Here is a 20,785-nt window from a genome sequence, read left to right as displayed (position 1 = left end):
CCCCCGAGAGACATGGGGAGGCATTTAGGTATGAGGCGCATTGAGGCCCCGTGCCGATACCAGTCCCTGCGTGTCCCCTTCCAGCCCGGCCTGACCCGCCTCTGCCTTTTGCCCTTGCTGGCCCCCTCCTGGCATGGCCATCCTCTCACCGCCTACTCCCGGGCGTCACGCAGCACCACCCTGCTGCTCCTTGGCGCCGGGAATCAGGATGGTTGCCGTGGGTATTCAGTCCCTCCTGGTTCTGGGCTGCATCTCAAGAGAAGGCTTTCCCCTCAGTAAGACGTGTGGGGACCGGCGGCCTCCCTCCTTCCCTCGGGAACTGGACTGGGGGGCTGGTGCTGCCAGCGATGCCAAGCCTGGAATATGGGACACGCACATGCCTGCCGTCCCCACCCTGGGAACCACTCACATGGACACGGCTGGTTCCTGTGGTCACGAGGAGCCAGCTTTAGACCCAGGCCACCTGCCTTTTGACCAGTGCCATCTCCTAACACACGGCGGGGTGGGAGCGGTCTCCCTGTTCCAGCCTCCTCTCCCTCTTTTCCACGGGTTTGGCCCAGGACCCGCGCGGGACCTGGCTGGGGCTGCTGCAGGCGGCCTCTGCTTCCTCCAGGCAGGGCCAGCAGCTCTGTGCTCAAGCCGCAGATGTGCGAGCTGGGTAGACCATAGGAGTGAGCCTGGCCGACACCCCCATTTGACAGATAGGGAAACCGAGGGTCGGGGAGTCTGTGGCTTGTCTCAGGTGGCCCTCATTCCCACCATCGCTCTGGGGCCAAGCCATTTGCTCTTGTTCTCAGTTGACAAAAGCACCCCGAGGCCACATTGGGCTTGGACGGGGGCTCTCCCCTTGATGAGCTCCCAGTGTCACTGGCGAGCTGGGCCACCCAAACAGATAATTAGGCAAGGGAGTGAGTCCCTCCATGCCTCAGTTTCCCTCTCTGTGAAATGGGAATAATAACCACTGCCTCACAGCATGTTTGTGAGGCCTGAACGAGGTGCTGTTGTCAGGGCTTGTCATAAAGCGGCACGCAGTGTGAGGGCCAGGACTGGCTCGCACTGTCTGAGCAGGATGTGCTCTGGGTGGGGCGTGTGCGAAATGGGAAGGGCATGCAGGACTCAAGGGCTGCCAAGAAACCTGTGTGGTTCTGACAGTGGACAAGTTGTGGGGGCCTCCCTGGGCAGTGCCAAGCCCTCCTCCCCACCCCCAGCCTCAGGTGGCACCTGTTGCAAGCCCTCCTTTGACCACCCCCAGCACCAAGCCCAATGCCTGGGGAGAGCCAGCACTCAGTCCCGGGACCCCATGGGGATCCACCATCTGGGGCAGGCCCCAACAGATTCCGCCCGACAGCAGACCGTCCCTGGATCAGGCGATGTGGAGATGGACGTACGTGGAGCGGGTGCTGCTGGGACACGCTCCCCAGCCCAGGCCCGGGGCAAGTCCTTGTCTGCCGTGGCGGGCAGGGCCTGGAACCAGACCGGACTGATCCAGTGGTGGGGGCCAGGGGGGCGGTGCTGCACTCTTTCTGCGGTGGCGCGTGCAGCTGTTTGCCTGCAGGAACGGCTTATCCAAGGGGATCCCAGGGCTGTGCGGTCCAGATGAGTAAGTCCTTGCCGCCAGCCCACCCACCTCAGGGTCTTGTAACCCTCGACTGGAGTGACACCCACAGCTGTTGTGAGCCCACCCGGAAGTGACACTGTGTCTCATCCGTCCTCTCAGCCACCCCTTAGCCAAGCAATCTCTGGCCTTTCTTTGAACATCTCCTGGGATGGGGAGCTCACTCCCTCTCAAGACCTCTGCCTAACTTTGGGTCAGAAAGCATTTCCTCTTCTGGTGCTGACCTCCTCCTCGTGGCTTCCCCCTGCTTGTCCCAGCCCCTCATAGACTGGACCTGCTCCCTCTGCCCTGCCTCACACATCCCTTCAGAGATTCAAAGACAGCGAGCTGTTGTGCCCCAGAGGGCAGAGAAGAGCCTGGGCATGAGCCATCAGGGAGCCCTGGCTGGTCCCACAGCTCTGCTGCACCCATTGTACCGATGAGCACGCTGGGCCCAGAGAACCTGGGTGTCTTGCTCGGGGTCACACAGAGATCGTGTCCATGGCAGGGCAGGCAGGGAAGAGCTCTCAGGGGTATGAGCTTTACTGCTGGATGCACAGCTGGCGTCAGCAGGGGCCTGAGGCCTGGGAGGAGCCCAGATGGGCCTGCAGGGGCCAGTGGGGTGAGCCTGCTGGAGTGTGCAGACACATCCCCAGCAGACCCCAGGCCACCTGCCAGGCTACCCTCATTATTGGGGTGAGAGTGAGTTCAGCTCCCTGGCTGGCCTGGGTCGGTTCTAGCCTGACTAGCCCCAGCCTGCTGTGTGGCCCAGAGCACATCCCCAGCCTCTCTGTGTCAGGCTCCTCCAGGAGGTTCTCAGACCCAGGGTGGAGTGGGGGCGCGTGCCTTGGAAGGTGGGAGGGGCTGGACATCTGTCTGGGTCAGGAGCATTGGGCCCAAGTCTCTCGTGCTCCCCACTGCTACCCAGTGGCGCAGGGAGGGGGATGGGAGAGATGAGGACCAGAGCCTGCCAGTCCCTGAGCCCCCCAGGCCCAAGCGCCCCCTGACCACCCCTGAAGCAGGCCAGCGTGTTCATGGCCCTGTCCTTTCCCTACGCCTCTGCCCTCCTTGTGCCTTGACTCAAGTCACTGCTCACACTGGGCTGGGGGTGGGGCAGTGCACCTTGACCTCTGGGACTCACCCTGAGCCACGTCCGGGAGGCTGGAGGTCGGCTGCTGTGGGGACAGATGTTGTCAGATGACAGGAAGTGCTCATGTGCTGGTTTGGGCTCTCTCCAAACCAGACGGAAGAGGTGACAGTGAGGGAGCCTGCCAAAGTCCACACCAGCCCAGGGACACAGGGGTGACCTCAGCAAGCAGTGTGCCAGCTGCTGGCCCTCCTCCCTAGCTGTTGACACATCTGCGTCATCTCGGCATCCTGGGGTAGTGGATGGAGGGCAGTGGCGTGGCCTGTCCTGACTCAAGAATGCAACCCCAGAATGGACTGAAACAGGACCCCTGGGCTGAGCCCTGACACCCGCACGGAGGGGACTGGCCCGCTCCTCATGACACTGACCCTTCCTGACTCTGCGACCTTTGAGAGCCTGCTCCTCCCGGGCTCCTCGGCAGCTCTCCCCTCCCTGCATTCCTCCCCTGCCAGGTGACTGGGCTTTGTGTTCCAGGGTCTTGTGTTATGGAAGCAGCGGGTGTGTTGAACGTGCTTCTCCTGTGCTCCCTGCTGCCCCAGAGTCCAGTCTGCACCACCAATCGAGGATCTTGTATCCCAAGTGTTGAATCCTAAGCCTAGAACTTTGGGGCCAGAGAGGCCCCAGCCCGTCACTTCCCTGTCCCAGTCCTGAGGCTGTGGGGAGCAGGGCTCGAGTGGGCACCCAGAGAGGGCGGCGGGCGAGGGAGGGCCATGCATCCTGCTGAGGCACCTGTCCCCACTGCCATCTGCCATGCTGCCTGACATCCCTGGTCTCTCTTTCCGCTCGCAGGTGATAGCTGTGGTCATGGACATGTTCACCGATGTGGACATCTTCAAAGACCTGCTGGATGCTGGCTTCAAGAGGAAAGTGGCAGTGTACATCATCGTGGATGAGAGTAATGTCAAGTACTTCCTGCACATGTGTGAGCGGGCCTGCATGCACCTGGGGCACCTCAAGGTGAGCCAGCAGGTCATGAATGGCTGACTGGTCACTCAGTCAGTCAACAAACACTTTGAGCACCTGCCTTCCAGGGATGGAGCCTGTGCTGGGCACACAGAATTCAATGATCCTAGAGCCTTCTGCCAGGTGGTCACCTGGCCTCTGCTTGAATGCCCTGAGGGACAGGACACTACCTGCCTCCAACAGTCAGAGATAAGATAACCTTGAGTAAGGTCCGGCTGACCAGGTGCTGGAGCAGGGCGCTACGTCACATGTTATTTCAAAGCCGCCTATGCCCGTTGGTTACCTGTCTTGGCTTGCACACCGTCAGTGACATGGTGCTCACCACCTGGGCTCCAGCAGCTCACCTCCAATCGGGAGACCTCTGACTCCCAGGAAGTCCTTTCTTGAGTTTAGGGCAAAATCTGTCTCTGTAGAATGTCTTCCCACCGGCTTTAGTATCTGGCTCGGACAGGGGAAGCTCCCCTGCGCTGAGATTAGAGAAGGCTTCCTTGAGGCCTGCAGAGTTGAAATGGATTTGAGGAGCAAGAGCAGAGTAGAGGGAGGGCCCAGGGAGCAGAGGTGGGCCGTCTGGTGGGCTGGCTCTCAGTACTGTTTTGCTGTGTGTCTTTGAGCATGTCGCCTCCCCTCTCTGGGCTCTAGGATCTCATTGGTCCAACAGAGGGGTGTGTGGGCTCTTCTGCTTGGACACCCTGGCATTCGGTGCCTTGCTTGGGGGTAGAGGGAGCCCTCTTTCCACCCAGCCATCACTTGGCACATACTGTGTGCATGTTTCCCAGAGAGTAGGGATCAGTATGCACAGTGCCAGCCGATCCTGCCACAGTGTCTGCCGGGTCCCAGGCCCGTCCTCGGCACCCCACCTGGCTGACTCATTTACTCCGCACTGCCGGATGGGACACGGCAGTTGTTCCCATTTTCAGATGAGGAGGTAGAGGCGCCCAGGTGTCACTCACCACTGGTACGTGAACGATAGGGGAGCGGGGGCTCAGAACCCCGGCTGGGCCCCACCCCCAACAGGTCAGAATTCCTTGGGCTTCGGGCCTGTGATCCGAACAGAATCCCGGGAGAAGGGCGACGCCAGCTGGGTAACCAGGGGCTGGGCCCTGTGCCTGTGGTCTGTCGGCATCTGTTGAGTGTGCCCCCCACACCAGTGGGTCCTTTCAAGTGGGCGTGAGCTCTCTGGGCGGCGAGTCTCTGACTGTTGGGACATTTTTATGTGGTGTCCCTGGTGAGTTGACCCCAAGCCCCACGCTCACCCTCTGCACTGCTCGCCTTGTAATTAGCACTGAGAATTGACTCCCTGGGGAGACAGCTCATGCCGAAAGGTCCAGGGTGTGGAAAAGGCATCTTTTGAAAAGTGACTGCAGAGGCCTCAGCCCTGTGGGCAGCAGATCAGACAACCTCAGGGCTCCCTGTGCAGCCTTTTCACAGGCTGGGGAAGAGACCCGACGGGCCTCCCCTGCCATGCCCTGCCACATGCCCAGTGGTGCTTCACACACGTCCCATCACTCAGCCCCTGCCATTCCCCCGGTGGACAGGTGACGAGGCAGGGAGTGGGACCCGGACCTGGGGCTGGCTGCTCTGGAGGCCTCGCCCCCTGTCCAGTGCCCTTGGCCTTTTCTCAGTAGGGAAGTCCCAGATGCGGGTCTCCGCAGTGTTCAGCACTCCCGGGGAGTGGGAGGTGGCTGGGTTGGCTGAGAATGTGGCCCAGAGGGCTCACTGCTCCCTGCGAGGTCAGCTCCTGCCCCTCGCCGCCCACCCATCCCACCCTCTGCTCCCAGTGCGACTGGGGGCCTCAGGACCTCCTGCAGCCCCAGAGCTTTGTGGGAGCCTGGAAAGCCCGAGCCAGAAGGGGCCTTGAGGCCATCTAGACTAGGCTCCCACAGGACAGATGGGGAAACTGAGGCCTGAGGGAGGCTGTGACTTGCCCAGATGCATTCCGCCAAGTCAGGGGCTGGACCTAAAAGCCAGTAATGAGAGGTTGGCACAGACAAGGAGGGCGCAGACCCTTGGTGCCCGGTTTCCCCGGCTGAGCCTGCACCTGCCAACAGGGCCAGCCTGGTGCACACACGGGCTTCTTGGCTGCTGCCTGGTGGGACTTGGGCACATGGCCCCACCTCTCTGGGCCTCCAGCGCCTCACGGCCATAATGATGCCTCATAGGCTGTGTGAGGATGAAATTAGAGGAGATGATGGTTGTAAAAGCACGCTGTGAGCTACGGGGAGTTACTCAGCTGCTGGCAATAACAAGAAATTATAGACCCCAAGCCCTGGGCAGGGGTGGGGGGGATGGGTGCGAGGCCTCCCCCACCCCTTGAGCTTGAAATGAGGCTATAGCCCAGGGTGTGGGAGGGGCAGCAATGGCCCACCTCCCTGCTCTGGGGAAGGTGGCAGGGACTTCAGGGTGACGTGCCCAGGAGCCAGACACCGTGGGAAGGCTGGGTGCTTTCAGGGGAAAGACTATGTTGACCCGGCCTCCTCATTCTCACCCCTGAGCCTGCCCTTTCCACAGCCTGGCGGGTGGCCAGAGGCTCCTGTGGGCCCAGCCCTGGCCAAGTGTCACCCTGTCGAGGGCCTGCCTGCACGGCCCACCTCCCTGCCCGCGGGCCAGCTGGGCCCGGACCTGTCTCCGGAGCACTTCCTTTGCCAGTAATCCCTGGGCCCGCCCTCATGCCCTCATGCCCTCAGCCGCTCGCCGTCCCTGCCCAGCTCTGCAGCCACCTGCCCTCAGATCCTCCAGGCCAGGATACAGGTTGCACCTGGTGGGGTCATACCATGGTGGTGACTATGGCGGTGGGATGTTGGCCACCAGTCTGGGGGAACACCAGGAGCCAGGCCTGAGCCCCAGGCCTGCTACCTGCATTGTCACCTTGGGCAGAGACACCAGATCTTTCTGACCCTCAGTCTTCTATCTGAAAATGGGCACATGATCGTTTATCTGGCGGGGCTGCTGTGAGGAGTGAAGGAGGCGTGGGGCAGGGCATTCAGTAAGGAGCTCCCTTGCTGGCCTGCTTGTGGTTGGAGATGGGCGTGGCCCTCCCATGAGACCCCAGCTCTGGTCTGAGTGCCAAGAGGCTTCCCTTCCCCCTCTGAGCCATGGTCTGGCTGGGGACCACCCTCACACCTCCCTCTCCAGGCAGCCCTCCCTGCCTCCTGAGCTTTGAGCTCTATTGCTTGAGAACCCACCCTCCTCCTGGTTTCTAGCTGAGGTGGGAGGACACGTGCCAGCACCTCCCACGGTGTAAGGTCCCCAAGTGCCCCTGCCTGCTGGCTCAGCTGGCCCCTGAGGGCCATCAGGTGGAGAATGTGGGACTGATGGCCCCATATGACAAAGGGGGAACAGGCCTTGAGAAGAGGACTCAGCCCTCTCACTCCACCCAAGCCCAGGGCCAGGCCACGAGTCCGAGCCACATTTGGGGGTGAGGCTGGGTGCCAAGGGATGGCCTGAGCCAGTGGGAGCTGGGCTGGGCCTCGAGGCTCATAGCGTAGGACAGGACGGGAGCTGTGAGATGCCTGGCTCATCTGAAAAGCCAGTCCGGCTTTCTGCAGCCCAACTGGAAAAACCAGCAGCCACTTGGGCGAAGGCTGGACCTACTTCTGATCAACAAAGAAGCGCCAGCCCGGGTCGCTGTGGGAGGGCGCGTGGTGAGGGCGCGTGGACTCGGCCTGCAGCTCAGGCTCCACACGGGACAGGCCAGCCCCCGCCCCTCTGGTGCCCATGGCTTCCTCCTGCCCATCCTGCCTGCCCTGCCCTGGCCTGGGTCGGTACGGGGTTCAGGGTGTGGGCGGTGCTTCTCAATAGAGGGGTCGCCGGCTTGGGACATGGGCAGGGTCTGGAGATGTTTGTAGTGGTCGCGCCTGGCGGCCGGTGGGTGGAGGCCAGGGTGTTGTTAAACGTTCTGTGAGGCACAGGACAGCCCCACCACAGAGACTCAACCCAGCCCAGAGTCTCCACAGTGCCGAGCTGAGTGACCCCGCCTAGGGGAAGAGCCAGGGGCCCCTCAGTCAAGGCCCTTAGCTGAGCTGGCTCAGCCCTGCCCCAGCCCCCGCCCCCAAAATGCTTCCCCTCCCAGCTTCACGACAGCCCCGGGGGGCCGGGGTGAGTGTTGGCTCCCCTCCCCAGCACAGAGAGTGGAACAGCCCCTTTAGAAGAGAGCAGAGACTGTCCAGGCACCCAGCACACGGGCACATGGGCTCTTGCCTCCCACCTGAGGGCTCTGTCCCCTTGGCCTGATCTCGCTGTCACCAGCAGGCCTGGTCAGGATGCATCTCTGGGTCTCCACTCTCTTGCTCTGGCCCAGAGGATGCCAGCAGGCCCCTGCAGAGGGTGGGGAGTGAAGGAGCTGCCACGGTGCGGCTGGAGGCTGTCCTCACCTGTCCTCAGTCCCAGGGGCTGGACCCCGCCCACCGGGAGACCGTGGGCAAGTTGCTCCCCTTCCTGAGCCCACCTGACCGTCACTATGGCTGACAGCCCTGGCCTTCCTGGGCCTGAGTGCATGCCATTCCAGATGTTTCCTGTTCCTCTGTGTTCAGGCCCTCCTGCTCCCCTGGAGGAAAGAGCCCCACTCACGTGGCGCCGCACGTGCTGTCATAGCTCCCTCTGTCGCCTGTGTTTGCAGAGCGCCCACTGAGTGCTGGTGTGCATCATGGCTTCACTCAGCCCTGGCAGCAGCCCTGAGGCAAGGGGGTGGGTCGACCCATTTCACAGATGAGAAAACCGAGGGGTGCGGAGGCCAAGTTGGCGTCCGTTTGGTGCCAGGCCTGGAGCTGGGTTTGGCTGGAGCTCAAGCATGCCTTGGACCCGCCCTGCTTCAGGGGGCCTGGGCTTGTCCCCTATGCTTCCCACCAGCCCAGGCCTGAGCACTGGGGGCCGTGTGAGCACAGGAGGCCCCAGGGGGAGTGCAGGGCGGGTGCTGTGGGTTTGCCCCAGCCCTAGTGCCCACCCTACCCTGCCCTATACACGCCAGGACACAAGCTGCCCTTGGAGAGGATGAGATGCTGCCCGGCCATCCTCCCATGATGCTCTCAGGGAGCCATCACCGCCTCCTCTTACATATGAGGAAACTGAGGATCTGTAGAGGCCAAGGACTTACCCAGGACACCCCAGTGGGCCAGCCTGGGTGTCCCCGCCCTACCTGCTGCGTGCTCTGCTGGGGGTGTCCAGGGCTCAGAGACAATGCGTCTTTGTGGGTCCTCCACCCCTGTTCCCCCGAGCCTGGCTCCTGAGACGTTACCTCATCCGGACTGGGCCCCATGGGGCGGGGCTCACCAGGAACAAGCAGGCAGGCCACGGGGGAAGGGGCACGCCGCTACAGCTCCACCTGCTGCTGAGCCCTAGGGCCCAAGGGCCTGAGATTTGAGGCCAGCGCCCTAGCGTGCAGACAGGGAGACTAAGGCCCAGAGAGGGCTAGCTTCGAGTCACACGGTGAGTCTGGCACAGCGGGGCCTGCCTCTCACACGGAGTGAGTCACTGAGATGAGGGCGGCGACTTCTGAGCCCATCATTGGGACAAAGTTTAGGATGTGTGGGGCAGATGCTGGCGAGGGGAGCTGAGGCTGGCGGCCATCCTTCCAGGCCACGAGAGGCTGTGGCCCCAGCATGTGGAGTGCTGGGCCAGGAGCCCACAGAAGCCACGGGGCTGGGCTGCGGTCAGGCACAGGTGACAAGGGAAGGCCTCACACCGCCTCCAGGATCTTTGTTCTGACTTCTGGTCCCGAGCATGCTCTGCGTTGGGTACAAAGTCACAAGCACTAATTGTCCTGGACCCGGGCCAGCTTCCCGCTGAGCTGGCTGTGTGCAGACAGGCAGCCTGGGGGCAGGGGTGGGCTGGCCCTGGGAGCAGAGGCTTATCTGCCTTCTGGGCTGGGCCAACAACAAAAGGATTGTTCACTCCATAGCCAGGTGGGCATCCTTGCGGACTCGCCCCTCAATGTCTGTGGACACTGTCCTGAGGCTACCCCGAGCAGAGAGGGGTCCAGGACCTTCACAGAAAGGAGGGATGCAGGTACTCCTGGGGGTAGTGGGCTGGAGTGCAGGGCAGGCCCCAGCTCCCTCAGACCCACACCCATCTCCCTGAGGTCCACTCCTCACCCACAGCAGCCCCTCTGTGTCCTCCACCTCTGGCTCCCCCTTCATTTCACACATCCTCCCACTGCCAGAACTCTTCTTCAGGTGTAGCTCCAACCACATCACTCCCTGCTCTAAATCCTCTCATGGCTCCCTACTGCCCCCAGGGCCAAGCCAGGCCTTTCAGCAGGTGTAGGGTCTTATGTCAGCATCCAGCTGGGCCCGCTTTGCAGGCTCTGTCACCCACCCGCCTCCTCCAAGTCCTTGCATTTCTTAGATGCACTGCCGCTCTCATTGCTGGGCCTCTGTATTCCCACATCTGGAATGCTGTGCCTGGAATGGTAACCCTCACCCCCTCTTCCTCATCTTTCACATGATATCCAAGAAGTCAGCCTGCCCTGGAGCCTGCCCCACCCTCCCACAGCCTCCCCCTCACCTCCAGTGTGGGATCCTTGGCACAGTCATCTCTGTGTTTGCAGCTGGGGGCCCTGGCGGGGGTCAATGAAGAAGTGGGCAGTTAATAAGCTGGGGCCAGTGAGTGGGCGGGGGGGCGTGGGGGGACAGGTGTGGAAGTCACAGAAGGTGTAACAGCCCAGTGCCAGAAGCTGTGTTAAAAATGTAATTCCCAGCCTGACCCCAGTTCTGAGCCGAATCTCTGGGGCCCCCAGAAGCCTCTGTTTCTAACACACCGCACTGGCAATGGTTGCACCAAATGAGCCCAGCCCGAGGTTCTACTTTGGGGTGCCCTCAGCTGTCCCTTCAACTCCTGGGTCTCAGCCGGGCTTGCCCTGCCCTTCCTGGGGTCTGCCATGCCCTACCACTGGCTTTTCACACCTGCCCCTCCCTCAGAGCAAGAGCCTCCTGCCATTGAGGGGAGCCTGCACCGGAGCCCTGCAGCACCAGGCCCACCGACACCCAGACTCCACGGCAGAGAGGGAGGACCCTCCATGGCCGGCGTCCAGAGAAAGGCAGGGGCGACCTGGCCTTGGACCCGCAGGGGTGGTGGGCCTGGCTCTGTCCGGGATGCCTGGGAGAACCCCCTTCTCTCTGGGTCTTAGCCCTCCCTCCTGTGATTTCTCAGGGCCTTCTGGCTTGCTCCTGAGCCAGGCAGTGCCAGCCCAGTAGGGAGTGGGATCTGACCGTTTACTGAACTGCTCCTGGGTACCAGGCAGTGGCTGGCCCGAGAGGAAGTAGGATGGTTTGCTGTGAGCCCTGCCCTCAGTGAGCAAAGCTTAGTGGGAACGATAAACCACCTGTGTGGAGAAGACCCTGGGAGAGGCCCAGCCGGTCACTCATCCTGGGAAGGCCACAGATTTGCCAGAGGGCAAGACCCAGGTCCCTCAGGGCAGCCCCCCATCCCCACCCCACTGCATAGCCCCCAGCCATCAGCGGGACCTTCCTAAAATGTGTCCACACAACCTTTCTGCTTGAGACCCTGCACCAGCCTCCTACCACCTGCAGCAGCCTTTCCCACCCCGGCCTGGCCAGCCGGCTCTTGTCTTGGTGGGGCTGCTCTGTGGACACCCTTCAGGCCACGCCCAGTCCATCCTGCACTGCGCCCTTTGTCACCAGCCCCTACTCTCCTCTCGTTTCATGTCCCACCGCTTCTAGCCTTGGCCCGGACCCTGTGGTCCCACGCACACCAGCCCTTTCTCCAGGCCTCGCCACCTTGTCCCCCATGAGAGCTCCCCCAAAGCCCTCCGTGAGCCCCGGGCAGAGGCTGGCGCCCCTGGTGTGGCCGGTGCCACTGTGTAATTCCGTCTCTCATCGCCCAACACAGAACCTCAGGGTGCGGAGCAGCGGGGGCACAGAGTTCTTCACGAGGTCGGCCACCAAGTTCAAGGGCGCGCTGGCCCAGAAGTTCATGTTCGTGGATGGAGACAGGGCCATCTGTGGTTCTTACAGGTGACTCTTCTGCTTTCTCGGGGCTGAGGGGAGAGGCGGCTCCGGTTCCCAGTGGGTTTCTGCCTGTAATCCTGCCTTATGACACCCTGGTTATTCCGGTTCATTGGTCCCAAAACTGCTGAGGCGTGAGCGAGGCTGGGGCACGCCCGCACGCCACCCGCCCGCCCCGGAAGCAGGCTGAGGACGGCTTTTGTCTGCCGACTGTTGCTCCAGCCTGGAGGTGGGATGTGGCCTAGGCCAAGCTGCATCTTCCCGAGCTCACAGGGCAGTCACTCTGGTCATTGGTCAGAGACATCAGTGATAGCACCAGCCACTGTATGCTGGACGACGCCAGGTGCCGGGCTGCCCTGGGCATTTTGCATGCAGCCGTAAGGGGTGCTGTGGCACCCAAGAGCAGCGCAGCACGGTCTGTTTTACATGGCTGAGAGTGGCTCCAGGTAACTGAGTTGCACGAGGTCTGACCCCAAGGCTGGTGCCCCGTCCTCTGGTCTGCTTGCTTCTCGATCCCGTCCCACTGCCCCACAAGCCACAGGCTGATGAACACCGGCCTGTGGGTGGACAGTGGCTTGCTCAGACGCCCACTGCAGGTGGTCTCAGGGCCCAGGGGAGGAGACAGGTCCCCACGTGCCTGACCTGGCTGCCCCTCCCCCTGTGTTGTAGCTTCACGTGGTCAGCCGCGAGGACGGACCGGAATGTGATCTCCGTGCTGTCCGGCCAGGTGGTAGAGATGTTCGACCGGCAGTTCCAGGAGCTGTACCTCATGTCGCACAGCGTCAGTCTCAAGGGCATCCCCATGGAGAAGGAGCCCGAGCCAGAGCCCATTGTGCTGCCCTCCGTGGTCCCGTTGGTGCCCTCAGGCACCGTGGCCAAGAAGCTTGTCAACCCCAAGTATGCGCTGGTCAAGGCCAAGAGTGCCGACGAGATTGCCAAGAGCTCCTCTGAGAAGCAAGATGTCAAGAGGCCTCCAGGGCCGCAGGGTGCAGCGCTGGCCGAGCGGCCGGGAGACCTCCCCGAGCCGCTCCTGCCCATCCACCCGGGGCTGCTCAACCTGGAGCGGGCCAACATGTTCGAGTACCTGCCCACGTGGGTGGAGCCGGACCCAGAGCCTGGCAGTGACATCCTGGGCTACATCAATATCATCGACCCCAATATCTGGAACCCCCAGCCCAGCCAGATGAACCGCATCAAGATCCGAGACACGTCCCAGGCCAGCGCCCAGTGGAGGCAGAGCCAGGACTGCAGCCCCGCCCCAGCGCCCAGGGCCCCTCAGGACGGGGTCCCAGCTGAGAATGGCCTCCCCCGGGGGGACCCTGAATCACGGCCCCCGGTGCCCAAGCCCCGGACAGTCCCTGTAGCAGACCTGCTTGCCCAGGACAGCAGTGGTGTCGGCTGGGCCCTGGAGACCCCTGCAGAGGGGGTGCCTCAGAATGGGGCAGACCACGGGCTGTCCAGGACGGCCGGCCCGGGCCATGCCCTGCTCCAGCGGCAGCTGTCCACGCCTCAGGATGACCCCGATGGCAGGGGGCCAGCCATCCCCAATGGGCTGGATGGGGAAGAGGAGGAAAATGACGACGACTATGTGACCCTCAGTGACCAGGACAGCCTCTCGGGCAGCTCTGGCCTTGGCTCTGGCCCCCGGCGGCTTTCGGTGGCCTCCTCTTCCGTGTCAGACGAGTATTTTGAGGTGAGGGAGCGCTTGGCCCCTCTCCAGAGGCACCATTCAGAGCAGGTGGCCAACGGGCCAGCCCAGTCCCCCCGCCGACAGCTGAGTGCCCCCCACATGACCCACGGGACCTTTGGTGGACCCCAGGCTGTCTCGTCCTGGGCCCAGGATCAGGAGCGAGAGGAGGTGGACACTCCGAGGAGGATGCAGGCCCCGCGCTCCGTGGACAAGAAAGCACAGGTGGGTCAGGGTCCCTGCACACTGGGGTCCCGGGACCGCTGCCGTCTGCTAGGCTGCTGCATGCCCGGCTCCCACAGCTTTCCTTGTTACAGATGGGGAAACTGATGACCGGGGCGGGGGTGGGGAAGGAAGCACCCAGGGTCACACATGTGGGCAGGTCGTTACCAATTCTGGGGACCTCAGCCCTAGTGTCCCTAAAGGTAACCTAAGCCAACTGCCAGGAGCTGAAAGGAAACGCACCAGAAACACCCAGAGGCTGCAGGTGCCTGGCGTTACAGGAAGTTGACGCTGCCCTTCCACGTGAGTGGTCCACTCCCTAGTTTGCAGATGAGAAAATGGTGGCTACACAGTGATGTTCCTTTACACCCCTAGGTCACACAGCACTAAGTGGTGTCTGGACGTTATGCCAAGCCTCCTCCATGTCGGTCCCTTTGATTGTGGCCCTGGGGACCACTCTCCTCCCTGCTCCCCCAGGCCAGGAGACGGCTCACATCCATCCTTTGCCACCCTTCTGGTGACCTTTGCAGGCCAAGGACCCAGAACCCTGGGTGTCCCGCAGCCCCAGCTCAGCCCCTGGCGCCTGGTCCTACCTGGGAACAGTGCACGGCTGATCATCCCCGGCATGATCATCAGGCCCATGGGCAGCATCTTGAGGTAGCTGGCCAGGATGGAGCCCGCCTTGGCGTGGTTCAGGTCCCGGGCAGACAGTGACCGCTGCACGATGACCTGGGGACACAAGAAATCAGTGAGTCCCAGCCCCCTCAGGGACCCCTGTGGCAGGATTTCTGCCTGATGGGCCTCAGGGCACGGCATGAGACAGACGCTGCCCTGCTAGCCTCAGACCCGCCCGAGACCACCACAGCTCAAGCCTGACAGTTCCACCCAGAGCAGAGCTCACTCCCATTGACCAAGCACCAGGGGCCAAGTTCCAGGGACTCAGTCTCCCCAACTGTCGAGTAGGCTACTCGTGTGGATCCTACCTGGCCTGCCACTCCGATTGTCAGGGCTGGAAGAGACCCTGGGTCGGATGTATCGGGGACTACCCACCCTCTGATCCCCTGTACTCTCCCGAGTGCAGCTGGTGTGCTTACACAATGCAGGTGTAGACACTGGCACCAGCTGTGTTTGTGTCACTGGCAGAGGTCAGGAGCTTTCCAACCTGGGGTTTTGGAAAGCTTGCAGGTCAGTAGTTGAGGGATGCTGGAAACTGCCTCAGGGCAGCTCCTCACGTAGCCTTAGGAGGATCCTAACTAAACCTCAGTTTCCAGATCTGCAGATTGGGGGGGGGGGGGTGGTAATTGGAACTGATGGCATCTGAGATCTGTCTCAACTCTGACATTATGATTCTACTTTAAAAAAAAATCTAACTTTTTAAAAATACTTTTACTGAGATATAATTCACATAGTTTTTAGCCACATGAAGTGTGCAGTTCGGTGGTTTCTAGAGTGTTCACAGAGTTGTGCAATCTATAACTTTTAAACGTAAATATTTTTCCTTATCTGTTCTGCAGTTTAGATCACCACCTGCAATTCAGAAGTAGAAATTACCTGTGGTTTTAACTTATTTTGCAAACATGCTGGTCTAACAGGTCGCTCCCAGCTTTTCCCCCAGCCACGGCTCTCGTGAAGCCTTGATTACAGGGCGCTGGCGCGGCAGCACTGGGTATGCGGGACAAGCTGATTGCAGCCCTGTTTCTCCACCGGCTTCCCATGACTTGGGACAAGTCCTTGCCTCACTTTGGGCCTCAGTTTCCCTGTCTGGACAGTGAGGGGTTAGACTCAGTCCTGGACAGACCGTTCTTCTCTGATGTCCTGTGATGGCAGGAGCCCGGGCAGCGCTCCTCAGAGGAGAGAGCAAGCGTTTCCCTAACCCTGCACATCATGCTCCATTATTCCCACCGTGCTCACAGTGGCCGGCTCGGGGAGGCAGGCGAGACAGCTGCTGTCGCCCCGTTCTACAGGTGCAGAAGCTGAGGTTCGGCGCCTCAGCAGAGCAAGTGGCGGGCAGCAAGGCCGGGACTTCCCCTGTGGGGTGAGCGGGCCCCTGCTTCCCCGCGCCTCTCACACAGGCCCAGCGTGGCCGTGCTGGAGGCCGGCACTCACTGCCATGCTCAGCCTCTAAGCCACAGCTTCACCCCCATGAACTGCTGTGTCGTTGTCTACAAAATGGGAGACTCCCACGGACCCGCAGGGTTGCTGCAAGGACTGAGTGAGGCCGCTCTGTAGACCACCAAGCTGTGCCTGGCTGGTCTCGAGTTCCCCAATTTTAGGCTTCCCTTTGGGTGCAACCTCAGGGCCAGCCATGGCTCGGTGCCAGCCCAGGAGCATTTGGATGCTGGCCCTACCCTTCAGAGAAGTCCTCAGCTGGCCCGGGTGTCCGTCTCCTCAGCTATGAGATGGGGACAGGAGCCTTCCCATGAGTGAAATGAGGTGTGGGTACCACCCAACACTCCTGGCCTGCATCAGGAGCCAGAAGCATTGTGGTCATTGTTATGATTGATGCAGCTGCTGCTGCCTAAAAGGAAGACCCTTCGTCTGAGCTGCAGCAGCAGCAGGCAACAGAAGGTCACTGCCGAGGTGGGCAGGCCCCAGGAGGTCCTTCCTGTTTGTGTGCCTCCCCATTCTATAGACAGGGAAACAGGTCAGGGAAGGGCATGGCAGATCCCAGGCCGGCACTCTCTGCCCTGTAGGCCTTCTATCTCTTGTCTTGTTGGTTTTGTTTGTTTCTGATACGAGAGTGTCACCGACGTATTATGGATGAGCTGGGAGATAGTGAAAAGTCTAACGAAGATGACGGAGAGCACCCGTGGTTCCAGCATGTGGAGCTGCCATCTGGCGCTGACCAGACTGGGTGTCCTGGAGGGCTACCCTGTCCAAGGGACTGAGTGGTCAGCCCTCCAGGCACCCTGCAGAGCCCCTGGGTGCTGGTGAGGGTCACAGCAGAACAGGACCTGGAGGACCAGGCAGGCAGGTGGCCCCAGCCCGCTGGTCCCTGCTTTGCGGGGCTTCTGGACCAAGGCCCTGCTGCCCCCTGGGCAGACCCAGCCTGAGCGGGAGGACAAGGCGGGGTAAGACTGAAGCCAGGCCGTGGCCTTCTGGTGCCAGTGGTACTCTGGACCCCCCTGGGGTCAGTGGTGTCCTTCTCCATCTCCGTGTGACCGACCCTGTCTTATCCAGGCAACAAGGCCTCCAGCCCTGACCTCGAGGCCAGGCCGTGTGCTGGTTCACTTGGCCTTCATGGGAAAATCTCCTGAATGATGTTCTCCCCAGAGACACCAGGGCCATGCCAGACCCGTGCTGAGTGGGGAGGAAACGAGGTGCCCTGGGGTGAAGGGGCCCAGGCTGGCCCAGCAGGCAGTCCAGGCACCGCCAGCACACCCTCCACAGCCCCTCGCCCACCCATCCCTCCCAGGGGAGCTGGGAAGACACCTGCTCTGGGTCCACGCGTTCCCTGAAGGCCCACACGTGAGGTGCAGCCCTCGTGGGAATCTTGGGCACCACGTGACAGATGGGGAAGTTGAGGCGCAACCTCCCAGGGTTTCTGAAGCCTCCCAGCCTGGATCGCTTCCCACTGTCCCAACCCAGGGAGGCTCTTTGGGGGAACACGCTGAGCATTCCCCTTGCGGGCAGGCAGCCCTGGTCCCAGGAGAAGTCACTCTGCCCTGGGCGCACATCCCAGTTCTGCCCACTGGGCCTCAGAGTTCCAGCCCGTGCACGGGTTGGCCGGGCCTACCGCAGAGGGAGACTGCCCTCATTCACCCCCAGGTCTGGCTGCCCCATTCCCGTGGTGAAGCCCTTGGGGGCACGGGTCCAGAGGGGAGGGCGTTGTCAGGCCTGTGGCCGCTGAGGTCTGCTGCTTCCCAGGCTGTTTCCCACCCTCGGTGCTGCCTGTAGCTGCCCGTGGCTTCTGGAGCAGGCGGGGCGGGGGCAGCAGCTGCTTCTGCCCAGAGAGGGGAATTGGCTATCTGAGGTCACCTGGTGGGTTCACAGCTCGGGCAGGACAGGACCGCACTCACCAGGACCCCGGACCGCATCAAGGCACTGCCTCCGACAATCCCATCCAGCCCCTTTACAGATGGAGGAGTCTGGGCAGGGGCATTGAGCAGCAGTGGAATTTGCCTTATCACAACCACGAAAGGCAGGATTATTCCCATGTGACACGTGGGGAGACTGAGACACCCAGTATTTGAAACAAACTTGGCCAGGACCACCAGCTGGTGAGTGGCAGGGCCAGGAGGAAAACCCAGAAGCTGCCGCTGCAGCCTGCCCGGCAAGGATCCCGAGGGAAGGGATGGAGTGGCTCCTGGGATCTCACTTACCCTGCTCTCTCTCTCCCAGGGCCCAAAGTTCCACTATTATGGAGTCCCTGCCTCGGGGACCAGAGATAAGGATGGCTTCCCACGGCTGTCAAGGACCACAGGACCTGCACGGTGCCGCCCCACTGCTGAAGGCGTCCAGAGCTCTACCAGGAAAGCAGGCCCAACCGTGGCAGGCCCCCATCACTGGCAGGCCAAGGGTGGCCCTGGGCCACGCACGCTGCCAGATCCTGGGAGCCCCCTGGCTGATGGCAGGGCCACCGAGGAGCATCCAAGTCCTTTTGGAATCCCATACTCCAAACTGTCCCAGTCGAAACACCTGAAGGCCAGGACGGGCGGCGGCCAGTGGGCCTCATCCGATTCCAAACGGAGGGCCCAGGCCCCCCGGGACCGCAAGGACCCCTAGCATGCTGTCCCCGGGCCTGGAGCCAGGCCGTCCATGGCCTTGGCCCCAGCCCAGACTCACCGTGCAGGTGTTCGAGGGGCCACGCCGAGGATTGGCAGAGGGGCCACCCCGACCCTCCAGAGCCAACCCCGGACGGCAGGAAGGTGGGGCAGGCAGTGATGCTGACACTCACCTGGTCGGTGCACCAGTACCAGGTGGCCATGATGGTCAGACCGAAGGTCATCCCAGTCCACGGGAGGTCCCCTGTGTAGGGGTCTCGGAACATGTGCATGGCATCTGCGCGCGGCAGGTGGCAAGTGGTGTTGGCGATGATCCTGGTTGGGACGGCCTGGGAATAGGCTGCCGCCAGCTGCTCATACCCGCCAATCTGGTCGAAAGCTGGAGGGGTTGGGGGACAGGGACTGGTTTGTTGCTGGTGGCCCTGACTCCCGGCTTCACTGCCCTCATCTCACAAGTAACTTCCTGTTGCATCAAACTTGACTTTTCCCCACTTTACCTTTCCCAATGTCTGGAAAGGCACGGAGGGTAGAGGGTTTTAAAAAAATAGGTGAGTTCAAATGACTATTTTATTTGTATTTAAAATAACACTATTAAATGAGCATTTTGCACGTGGGCACCCCAGTGTCCTGTTGGCCTCTGGATGTTCGTTGGCCTTGGGTACGGGGTTCTCTGCCAGGTTTCAGACTGTCGATTCAAGGAAGCAACAGTATTTTTTCTTGGCATTCCGGGCCTTTCCTGAGGAGTCTAAAGTGTTGAAGCCCTGACCGAGGGGCTCGGAAGGACGTGATTTTGGCGGAGCTGAGAATGGCTGGCAGTGATATGGCACTCAGGCAGAAACTGAGGTCCCAGGAGGGCCAAGGGCCCAGCCAAGGTCATACAGCCAGCCAGCTGGGGCTCGAGCCAGGGGTCCTTCCTCTTGAGCCCAGGCCATATCCGCCTCCTCACTATTCCTGTCTGCCTCAGGGTCAGGGTCCCGTGGGGCCAAGCTCCGGCCCGTCGGTGGCTTTTGCTGTGTCTGCGATCACTCCCGTCCTCTCCAGACTGGGCCTGGCTGCCTGGGTCCCTCTTCGGCAGTGGGTTCTGGGGACATGGGCCCCTGGTCTGAGAGGAGGCAGATACACAGAAGTCTGGACACAGGAAAACCCCTGTCTCAGCCCCAGGCCCACTCCCTGCCTTCGCCAAGCAGGAAGCCTGTTGCTCGGACACTGGGCCTGCAGCATCATTGCCCAGGCTAGGCCGGGGCGGGTGCTCGGAGCAGACAGACGCACACCGTACAAGGGTCAGAACTGCCCAGCCCCGGGAGCCTAGAGTCTGAGGCTGGAAGAGACTTTAAAGGCCCCTGTTTGCCCTCTGTGGGATGCTCCTGGCTCTGCTTGCATACCTCTGGGGACGGGGAGTTCACTTCCTTTCGGAGCAGCCCTCTGAGCTTCCTCGCCTCTCCCAGACCGGTATCAGCGATCTGTCTCAACTCCCTTCTCCCCCAGCAGTCATTGCAGCGCTTCCGGGCATCTTGTACATGATTTGAAACACCTGGAGCAGATGCCCGGGAGTCTTGCGGGCCCCTAATTGTGTGTCTGCACATCTGCCTTGGCCCCACCTCACGGTCAAGCCTGGAGCTGGGCCCTGTGTTCCCGAGGCAGCTCTGTGCCATACGCGGGCTGGCCCAGAGCTAGTGACCAACATGCAGCTGGGCCCTGGGAACAGGAGGAGAGCAGGCAGCCTCTGTCACCCTCATGGCTTGACCAGGGAACCCACCACATCCCCAGCAGTGATGCCTGGGTCCTGCAGGGCAGCAGCCGGATGGCACAGGGCTTGCTGCCGGGACAGCCCTCACCTTTGATGGTCAGGATGACAGCCCCCACCACCATGATGAGCGTTTGCAGGGCATCTGTGTAGATCACAGCAGCCAGGCCTCCTGCAGAGGAAACAAGGGAGCTGGAGGGGCCTGGCCTCGGGAGGAGGGACAGCTGTTCCACATACGTGTCCCCTGCCTTTCACAGGTGAGTGAGCTGTGGGACGAGGCAGCTGGGCCAGCAGAGCCGGGCTTCAAGTCCCCAGCTCTCTGACCTAAACCAACTGCTTCCCAGAGGTGGCCCTCTGCCTCCAGCTCCCGCCCCCGGGCTCCCACCAGCCTCGGATCCACCGATGCCCAGGTCAGTGGTCAGGCCCCTCTGCGGGAGCCCCATCCGAGCCCTGCGGGGCGCCGTACCTGCAATGGTGTACAGGGCGGTGATGACGAGCATGAGGATGGTGGAGAGGTAGAAGTTCCAGCCCAGGCAGATGTGCACGAAGAGAGCCCCCGCGTACAGGTCGATCTGGGGGGAAAGGCCGAGGTGACCGCAGGACCCACAGTGCGAGCCAGCCCCGACTCCACCATTCGCTCGCCCGCCGTGTGGCCTCAGTGCCCCACAGATGAGCAAAGGGAGACCCCTCGCTGCCGGGGCTGTCGTGGGGGTTGGAGGAGGTCCTAGCTGTGGACGAGCCACGTG

General features: G+C 61.8%; 2 protein-coding genes across 4 annotated transcripts in view; one reads left to right on the top strand and one right to left on the bottom strand.

The window, feature by feature from the left end:
* Positions 1-18,428, top strand: part of FAM83G (family with sequence similarity 83 member G) — a 29,655-nt gene extending 11,227 nt beyond the window's left edge. Inside the window, exons 3-7 of one of the 2 annotated variants that reach the window (XM_046674830.1) lie at positions 3,531-3,698; positions 11,547-11,671; positions 12,332-13,574; positions 13,796-13,874; positions 17,913-18,101. In XM_046674830.1, the coding sequence (XP_046530786.1) occupies positions 3,531-3,698; positions 11,547-11,671; positions 12,332-13,574; positions 13,796-13,874; positions 17,913-17,962 (1,665 nt within the window). In that variant the 3' untranslated portion in view covers positions 17,963-18,101. Of the gene's footprint in view, positions 1-3,530; positions 3,699-11,546; positions 11,672-12,331; positions 13,575-13,795; positions 13,875-17,912 lie in introns of both variants that reach the window. The other variant, XM_046674829.1, reaches the window with a different exon arrangement.
* Positions 1-20,785, bottom strand: part of SLC5A10 (solute carrier family 5 member 10) — a 74,127-nt gene that overhangs the window by 27,243 nt on the left and 26,099 nt on the right. For both annotated transcript variants that reach the window (XM_046674832.1, XM_046674831.1), the window contains 4 exons: positions 20,506-20,611; positions 20,131-20,211; positions 18,469-18,674; positions 14,165-14,300 (listed from right to left, as the gene is read on the bottom strand). In XM_046674832.1, coding sequence (XP_046530788.1) covers positions 14,165-14,300; positions 18,469-18,674; positions 20,131-20,211; positions 20,506-20,611 — 529 coding nt within the window. The remainder of the gene's footprint in view (positions 1-14,164; positions 14,301-18,468; positions 18,675-20,130; positions 20,212-20,505; positions 20,612-20,785) is intronic.

Source organism: Equus quagga, chromosome 11 (assembly GCF_021613505.1).
Source record: "Equus quagga isolate Etosha38 chromosome 11, UCLA_HA_Equagga_1.0, whole genome shotgun sequence".
In the NCBI taxonomy this organism is placed as follows: domain Eukaryota; kingdom Metazoa; phylum Chordata; class Mammalia; order Perissodactyla; family Equidae; genus Equus; species Equus quagga.
The sequence above is the reverse complement of the archived record's forward strand: the minus strand, read 5'-3'. Positions and strand labels throughout refer to the sequence as shown.